Source organism: Thermobia domestica, chromosome 1, assembly GCF_964235325.1.
Source record: "Thermobia domestica chromosome 1, izTheDome1.hap1.1, whole genome shotgun sequence".
Taxonomy (NCBI): Eukaryota; Metazoa; Arthropoda; class Insecta; order Zygentoma; family Lepismatidae; genus Thermobia; species Thermobia domestica.
In genome coordinates, this window is record NC_137454.1 from 140,333,555 (window position 1) to 140,342,842 (window position 9,288).

General features: G+C 39.1%; 1 protein-coding gene across 1 annotated transcript; it reads right to left on the reverse strand.

Moving 5' to 3' along the window:
* Positions 1 to 7,876: 7,876 nt before the first annotated feature.
* LOC145665213 (histone-lysine N-methyltransferase SETMAR-like) lies at positions 7,877 to 8,422 on the reverse strand. Its single transcript, XM_081732515.1, has one exon. The coding sequence runs from the start codon at positions 8,420 to 8,422 to the stop codon at positions 7,877 to 7,879; it is 546 nt and encodes a 181-aa protein (XP_081588641.1).
* Between the last annotated feature and the right edge of the window lie 866 nt (positions 8,423 to 9,288).

Below are 9,288 nucleotides of genomic sequence, written 5' to 3' on the forward strand. Positions count from 1 at the left end.
TCGTTGAATAAAGGTAATATTCATTGTCCGAAAACTGAGAGATTCAATTTAAAAAAATTAGAACAGAGCCAGGTAAGAGAGGAATACCAGATTGAAGTTTCGAATAGATTCTCGGCTTTAGAAGATTCGAAGTGCACTAGTGTTGAGGATACCTGGGTTGAAATTAGAGATAGCATTAAAATTTCAGCAAAAGTAAAATTGGGACACGCAAGAAATACGTAGGAACAAACCATGGTTCGACCAGGAATGCATCAAACTAACAGAGAAGAGAAAACAGGTAAAATTACGCTGGCTACAAAATCCGAATGATATAACTACACAAAATTTCGCAGATATCAGTCGGGGAAACTTCCAAAACTTTTAGAACAAAGAAACACGATTTTCGGAAAGCTAAAATTAAGGAACTTGAAGATAATAGTAAAAACAAAAACACGGATAGCATCTTAAATAAATGCAAAGATTTCTTTGATGATTTGCTTAACACGCAACCAAAAACTAGTGTGCGTGGAGAAAAGGAGATACACACCGCAGAACCGTATATTCCAGAACCCAACCGAATAGAAGTAGAAACCGCTATAAAGAAATTAAAGAAACACAAATCTCCGGGTGTAGATGAAATTCCCGCTGAGTTAATTTTAGCTGGAGGTAAAAAATTGTGAAACAAGATACACAAACTCATTCTTCTTATCTGGAACAAGGAAGAATTACCACAAGAGTGGAAAGAATCAATCATTGTTCCAATTCACAAGAAAGGCGACAAAACTGACTGTAATAATTATCGAGGCATTTCTCTTCTGTCAACATCCTATAAAATCCTTTCAAATATTCTGTTAGCAAGATTGACCCTATACGCAGATGAAATTATTGGAGATTATCAGTGCAGATTTAGACAAAATCGATCAACTGTCGACCAAATATTTACCATTCGCCAAATACTCGAAAAAAGTGGAAACACAATACCCCGGTAAATCAACTCTTTATTGATTTTAGAAAGGCGTACGACTCGGTTAGGAGAGAAACATTATACAACGTTCTTACAGAACTTGGAATACCGAGAAAGCTAATTGGATTAATTAAGATATGTTTAAATGAATCCCAAAGTAAAGTCTGGGTAGGAAAATTTTTGTCCACGAGCTTTCACGTGGAAAATGGCCTGAAACAAGGAGATGCGTCGTCGCCATTATTATTTAACTTCGTTCTGGAATATGCTATAAGGAAAATCAAAGATAGCAACCGGGGACTCGAGTTGAAAGGTATACACCAGGTTATGGCATATGCTGATGATGTAAATTTAATAGGGGATGATAGGAGAACAATAGAAAGAAATGTAGAGATCTTATTAAATGCTTGCAGGGACATGGGTTTAGAAGCAAATGCAGAGAAAACTAAATACATGGAAGTGCGTCAGGACCGTAATACAGCAAATTATGTATGCGTTAAAATATTAAATAATACATTTGATAAAGTGGATAGTTTCAAATATCTAGGATCAATATTAACAGAGGAAAATCATATTCACGAAGAAATTAAATGTCGACTAAAAGCAGGGAATTCGTGTTACTATTCGGTTCAAAATCTCTTGTCATCGCGAATTCTGTCGAGGAATCTGAAGCTTAAAATATACAAAACGATAATCATGCCTGTTGTTCTGTATGGTTGCAAAACATGGTCGCTTACTCTGAGGGAAGAACATAGACTAAAATATTTGAGAACTAGTTCCTGAGACGAATATTTGGGCCCAAGAGGAACGGGAATGGGGAATGGCAGAAACTTCATAACGAGGAACTACATAATTTATACGGTTTACACAACATTGTTAGGGTCGTCAAGTCTAGGAGGCTTAGGTGGGCGGGTCATGTAGCTAGAATGGAAGAAAGTAGAAACGCTTTCAAAGTCTTGACTGGAAGACCAATCGGAAAACGACCATTAGGAATACTTAGGCGCAGATAGAAGGACAATATTAAGATGGATCTCGCAGAGATTGGAATACAAAGTAGAAACAGGATGCAGCTAAGGATAGAAGTCAGTGGAGAGCTTTTGTGCATTGAACCTCTGGGTTCCATAGTCCATAGAATTAGTTAGTTAGTTAGTTTTCATACAAAGCCAATAATTATTTTTAAAAAATTTGAAGAATTTTAATGATGTGATTTTTTTAAATCTTCACCAAAAAGTAATTGAGACAAATAAAGGAACTACGTTATAATTCTAGTTCAGTAAATACATGTAAGTAAGATTTGTGCAAAATTTTATTACTTTATCATTCATAGTTTGTGAGAAAATGGTATATGCATATCCAAAAATGCAATTTGGAGAAATTTAAAATTTAAAATTTACAATAGATTTTCAGCAATAAATTGCATTACAACATTCAGAAAGGATCATAACCATATTCTTCGTCTTCGGCTGTGTTTTCTTCACCCTTCCTACACGTTCTTGTCTTTATTCTTAATTCCTTGATAAGCTTCAGGACTCCCAACTAAGATTTTGTATACGTTTTCTGTCCATGTCTCGCAGTAGTTTCGAGCTGTATTCACAGCTTGAAATTCTCATCTTTTCCAGAACACCGTTTCTTGAGTCACGTACGCTAGTAAAACACAAAACAGCATCATACACTGCAATTTGTACGATTTTAGAACTCGCAAATGTGTTTTTTGACATCGTTGCTATTTCAGCGCATTGCAACTTTCATTGGGGTTCTGTGTTTTCCTATGCAAACATTTTTCCGAAAAGGGAGATCCTCAAGAGTTCTGTAGATAGGTTTGATAGCATCCATCACTGCAGCAGGTAACGAGTGCTTATTTTCGTAATTTTCTCCAGTTGCTTGAGATCTGTTATACCTACTCCAGGAAAACTCTCCTTTCGGACAAAGCATATGCGTTGGTTTCTGGTCAGTTGAATATTTATGAAAGTAAGTTGCCCACACTATATTCTTCATCTTCTGAAGATTGCCAACGTTTTCCCTGATTGCTTTCCCATAATAAACCTGTAAGCTATCAATTTATTTGGAATTCAGTCTACATTTACCTCCTATTCGCTAAGTTTACTAACACAGACTAATAAGGAAAACAAAGAACTGAGAACGCAGAAATAAAAGTAAGCAAAATGAAGTGTGTATTCTTTTTGAAACGACAAAACAAAAATATATTTACTACATCATTACAGAAGAATGGGATGTTCAAACAAACTGAAAACTGAAAATACATATATTTAAGCCTGAAAATACAACGAAAGTACACAATAATTTACAGTTCTCGAAGGGAACCTGATGTCGTATGAACATGAAACTTCCGGCAATGAAACTTCAAAGACCGTAGATATTGAAAATGATACTTTTCAAAAACCGAAAATTTTGACTCCAAACACGGAATTCCCCCTTAAGAAAATACTTACTATATTGTATACAAATCGATATATTCTTTTAATGAAAGTTGTGGGAAAATACTGTACTTTCTTAACAATTGCTTAGAATGTTATGTACAGGGTTGATCCGGAAAGTAATAGGACTGAGTCGATTTAAAAAAAAAAATATTGAGCCAATCCTTACAATTCTTTAAAAACTTTCAAAATAGGCTCCTTCTGTGTCGATGCAGCGCTGCCAGCGCGATTTCCAAGCATTGAAGGCGTCACGGAAGTCATTCTCCGGAATAGCCTTGAGAGCTGCGGTGCAAGCTGCTTGGATCCCCTCTGTCGTCTCAAAATGCTTGCCTTTCATCGGGCGTTTCAAGCGAGGAAACAAAAAGAAGTCCGGGGGGCACATCTGGGCTGTAGGGCGGCTGCGGAAGCGTTGGGATGCCGGCCTTGGTCAGGTAGCTGTTCACAAGAAAGGCGGTGTGAGCCGGGGCGTTGTCGTGGTGCAGCTTCCAGTCGACTCCGATGTCTGGTCGTCCCGATTGACCCTTCGTTTGAGTCTCTTGAGCACTTCCACGTAAAACTTGGCGTTGGCGGTTTGTCCAGGAGGAACAAATTCATGGTGGACGATGCCTTTGATGTAAAAAAAGACAATGAGCATCGTTTTCACTTTGGATTTGCTCATTCTTCCCTTTTTTGGGCAAGGAGACGCCGGCGTGTGCCACTCGGAAGATTGCCTCTTTGCCTCGGGATCATACTCAAAGATCCATGATTCGTCACCTGTGATTACGTTATTCAAAAATTGGGGGTCACTTTCACGCATGTTCAAATTTTCTTAGCACAATTCTACTCGCCGCAATTTCTGGTCGTCAGTGAGCACTTTTGGGACAATCTTCGCGCACACCTTGCGCATGTTCAAATGCTCCGTCACAATTTCATGAACCACAGTTTTTGGTAAATTTAACATCTGGGCAATTAAATGAATACTTAGTCGACGGTCTGAGTTCAAAACTTCACGCACACGAGTCACATTGTCGGTGTTTGTCGAAGTCGAAGGTCTTCCAGCACGGTCTTCATCGGCGACCTCTTCCCGGCCCTCCGAAAAGGCCTTGTGCCACCGAAACACACAACTTCTTGCTAAAGCATCATCTGGGTAAGCCTGCTTGATCATATCAAACGCCTATGTCGCAGATTTACCGAGTTTAACACAGAATTTAATCGCTTACCTCTGCTCTAACAAACGCTGCATTTTCGGCTTGCACCACTCACAGAAACACGTCGCGCGAAAAAGCCTGTCCTGACTCTCCGTGAGCTCGGAGACAACTGACCAGCCGCTCTACTGGATCCTCTACTGGATCCAGTCGGTGTGCGCACGCTCCGAAGTACAGTCATGGCGGAATAAAATCAGTCCTATTACTTCCCGGACAAACCCTGTATATGAGAGAATTTCAAAGTTAAGGGGAATTTAACCTTTCCCCTCATCTTACTCTTAAACGACTTCAATTCTAAGCAATTGGGTTGATTGGGAAGCGCCAAACAAAATTTATAACAAAATCAAATACTTTTTTCGAACACTGCAGTCGAAAATTAGTGTTGTTATCATTAGAGTGAGAAATTTTAAGTGCAAAATTTTCGTTAAAAAGGCACAAGTTTTTACAAACAACACCAAAATTAAATATATCATATATACAAACTCAAAATTCATTGAAATATTGAGAAGTTTGCTTAAAGCAAGTTTCAGAACACAATGTTATTAAAGTCAGAAGCTCAAAAATCTGTTAAAATGGATAACATTGACATTTCAATGTTTGTTATTTGCTTATTTTTCTCAATAGGGCTGCATCTCTGATTACTAAAGTAAGGCGTGTGACAGTATGATTAGCGTACGCTCCATTGGCGCAGGAGCCACATGTTCGATTCCATGTGTGAACTCATATGATTCAGGTCCTACGTTAAGTTGTAGGCCCACATTTCATATAGCTTTGGTGGCAAGCAAGTTTGAAAAAAAAAACATTTTTTAAAAAAGAACAAAACATGTGTTTAAAACATGAAAAAGATGTTGAAAATGTTTTAAACAAGTTTTAAAACACACTTGAAAAAATATGTTTTAAACCTTTCGAACAGTTTAAAACACGATTTTAAATATATATTTCAAAATCATGTAATAACTTATTTGTTAAGACTTTTACAGATTCATTATGTATATTCATTATATATATGACTAAAAAAATGGCTTTTATATAGTTTTTAAAAATGAATTTTTGTTGGCCATTTTGGATTCAAGATGATTTTCTAAAAATAAAATAATTTAATATTTTTTTAGTTCACTAGTGATAGTACACCTAAATATGTCAAATCTCGTTTTTGTAGCACCAGCGGTTTTGGAAGCGACTTTTGAGTGTTCATATCGGATTCAAAATGCTGACTTTCTATTTCCGTAAGCTATTACTGATAGCGGACTTTTTTTTTTTTTTACCTAATTTTATTTGTGTAGTACCAGTGGTTTACAAAATGACTTTCGAAGGACTATTGGATTTAATATAGCATTCTTTGCGGCATTTGCCTCAAATAATTGTACAGGGTGGCCCAAAAGTAGGTATACAGTATCGTACTGATCGACTTACGGCATTTTACACCATTAACTTGTTACTCTAGTTTAACTTAGGTTAGTTTATTATTTGTTTTTAATTTATTTTCACTTACCCACTAAAGTCGCAATAGACCGAAACAAATAAACTCGTTATCTTAATAAACTGTCATACTTAATCAATGCAAGGTTGTATACCTACTTTTGGGCCACCCTTTATTGTTATTGGAATTGTACACACGCGTGCATAATTTTTATTCAAACAATCACCTGGAGGTGGGTGAAATTTTAGTTGCAAAATTTGATTGCTATTTCGGAACACTGATGCTAATAAAATTATTTTAAAATAATGAATTTTCGAAGGGTAATGTTTCAAGCACACCTAATGTTGTGCTAACTTTAGAATATTTTAGAATATTGGTGGTAGTTTTAAAGTGAATAATTGTATTGAAGAAAAGTAATATTTGAGGCTGAAATATTTGAGGAGTATTCAGAGCACAATGGATCCAAGATTATTTTCAACAAGGTCCAGTTTTGCTCAGCAAATGAATTCTATTTCAAAACGTAATATATCTTTGCAATCAAGAGTCCGCAATAAATGAAACTAAAACCGCCTGAAAGAGCATGGACTAGTTTCGTGACAGGGGCGTCAGTGGGGGCAGGAGGGCAGTCACCCCCACACTGAATTTAAGATATTTGGGTAGTAAGGCAGATTTAGAAACCTTTTGATAAGCAAAGTCTTACACCGTATAAATACAGAGGAAATACAGATGATCAAAACTGGAAAGTTGCTTAGGCCCAATTTCCAGAATTTTAAACAGGCCCAAAACTCGAAAGTAGAGCCACCTTTGGAATCATTGGCCAAAAATAATTAAATTAAATTAAATTAAAAATAAAAAATTAAAAAAAATACAAAAGAGCAATATAGGCTTATAGCTCCTTGCGGTCCATGGAATGAATTATAACTTATCAAAAACCGTATTTATTCGGTGTAAGGACTTCAAATTTGTTCTATTGGACTTTGCACAGCAAAAGGTTTCTAAATCTACATTGTTGCTCCTAAAATCTAAAATTCAGGGTAGGGGGTCGGATGACCTCTAAATGGACGCCCCACTCTAGCGGTAGTCATTTAAAACTCTAGATTGCACTTTGTCACGTAGTGTTTTTTTCTTTCGTTTCGGATTCGTGGTTACGAAGATATGACGTTTTCCGTCGATGTATTCTTTCTGATATACCCTGCATTTATTTAACGTAATTTCGAAAATATTTTTTTAAAAAACTATACCAACCATTTCTTTCTTACGCGTTTTGCAACGAGCTCGTATGGTCGTTTCCTTATCTGATCAAGTTTGAGTTACTTTAATAAATTTGCTCCAAATGATGTCCTTTCTTCCTCCCGTAAAACTCATGTTAGACGATTCCAAGATGTACGGAGACTAATAACTAGAGCCCGGCTTTCCATGCACAAACAAACCCCGAAATATGCACGAAAAATATATATAAAAAAATATGCACTAAAATATGCATTAAAAATTCAACATATACGGTACTGCCGTTTAGTGCAATATACACTAAGAAAATAAAATGTCAGTATCTTACAAAAATATCTTAATGACCCCTGTTGCAATGAACTATGAACGACTTCCTTAGGTTTTCTTTTGTAAACCCTCTGTGTTTGTACTAATGTCTGGGCTGTACTAATGTCAGGAGAGTACGGCGGGTGCTCCAATTCTTCCCATCCCCAACGTTGCAGTAGCTGCCCTACATACTCTGCTTTATGTGGTTTTGCATTGTCGTGCAGGATTATTGCACTGTCCACAAGATCCGGACGTTTTTCCCGAACTGCCACGTCGTACCTGTCGCACCAGGAAGTCCCTGTAGTACTGTGCGGTCACTGTTCTGCCATGTGGAACAAAGTGGCAAACAATGACATCCCTGACGTCATACGCGACGACTGCCATCAATTTGACTGGGGAGGATTCTGACGGAATTTTGCCTCCTTCTTGATCCAACATGTCGCCACTCCGCTGACTGACGTTTCAGTTCTGCTTCGTATGCCCTGACCCAAAATTCTTCGATGGCGATTATTCGTGACAAGAATTGATCGTCGTCCTGTTGCCAGCGTGCAAAGTGGTCGGAGCATATTGCATAGCGCATCCACCTGTGAACTTCCGTCAGTGCATGCGGTACCCGCCGCGATGCGATTTTGCGTAGTTGCAACTCATTACGCAATATCCTGTGGACGGTGCGTTTCTCGATGCCACTTGCCTCCGCCAACTCCAGTAGCGCCCATCGTCTGTCTTCATCCAGGAGCTGCTCGATGACGGCACGTGCCACGTCGGTCTGCACACTGACAGGTCGTCCTGAACGTTGCTCATCACTTGTTGACACACGTCCTTGCTGAAACTTTCCTACCCACCGTGCTACTGTCCGGTATGGAAGAGCATTATTCTCAAGGGCTTCCACTAATTCACTGTGACATTCCATCACATTTCTCCCTCGGAAAACGGCTATTTTGATATAAGCGCGCTGCTCGACACGGGTTACTTCTATCTCGCATGACACTCACCAAATGACTGATTTCACAGCCCTCAGCCCTCGCTGTGCTACTACCAGCTATCACAGAGCCATCTGTTGTTCTACATACACACTATGCCTGCAGACCTTGCACATGCACACGACACACAGAAGTTTGTGATCCACTCACATATCTGCAAGAAAAAAGTAGTTGCCATGACTTTTGTCCCAACCCTCGTATATATATATATATATATACAGATGGTGATCAGAAAAATGGAAACACCTGTAGTTGGCAACACGTCAGATGTATGGGTTGGCAGGGTGTCGTGGCGCCCGCAGCGCCGGACTGCTGGTCTGCTGGTGGTGGTGTGTTAGGTCGGTCTTCATACTACGTCAGGCGCAGTGGAACAGCAGTGTTCAGTGGCTGCAGCAGACGGAGGTAGTGTAAAGTGGGAGACCTCTCAGATTTTCAAAGAGGGCAAATTGTTGGTGCGCGGTTATGTGGAGTGAGTGTGACGGCAGTGGCTACTGTGTTAGGTGTGTCGCGTGGGACAGTGTTGAAGGTGATGACGGCCTACACAACACACGGGAAAACCACATCGGGGAAGCGGAACAGTGGGCGGAAGAAAATCATGAGTGACATGTCACGCTGGGTATTAAAGCGCATTGTCACGCAGAACCGTCGTGCCACTGCAGAGCAAGTGACGGAGGAACTCAATCAGCACCTCCCCCACCCTGTTTCGACAATCACAGTCCGCCGCGAATTACATGACATGAACTTACGAGGTCGTGTTGCACGGGCCAAACCGCTTATAAGGGTCCATAACGCTTTC

Bases quoted from the DNA above. Each gene is read 5' to 3' on its own strand.
- LOC145665213 (XM_081732515.1), bottom strand. From the start codon at position 8,422: ATGGAATGTCACAGTGAATTAGTGGAAGCCCTTGAGAATAATGCTCTT.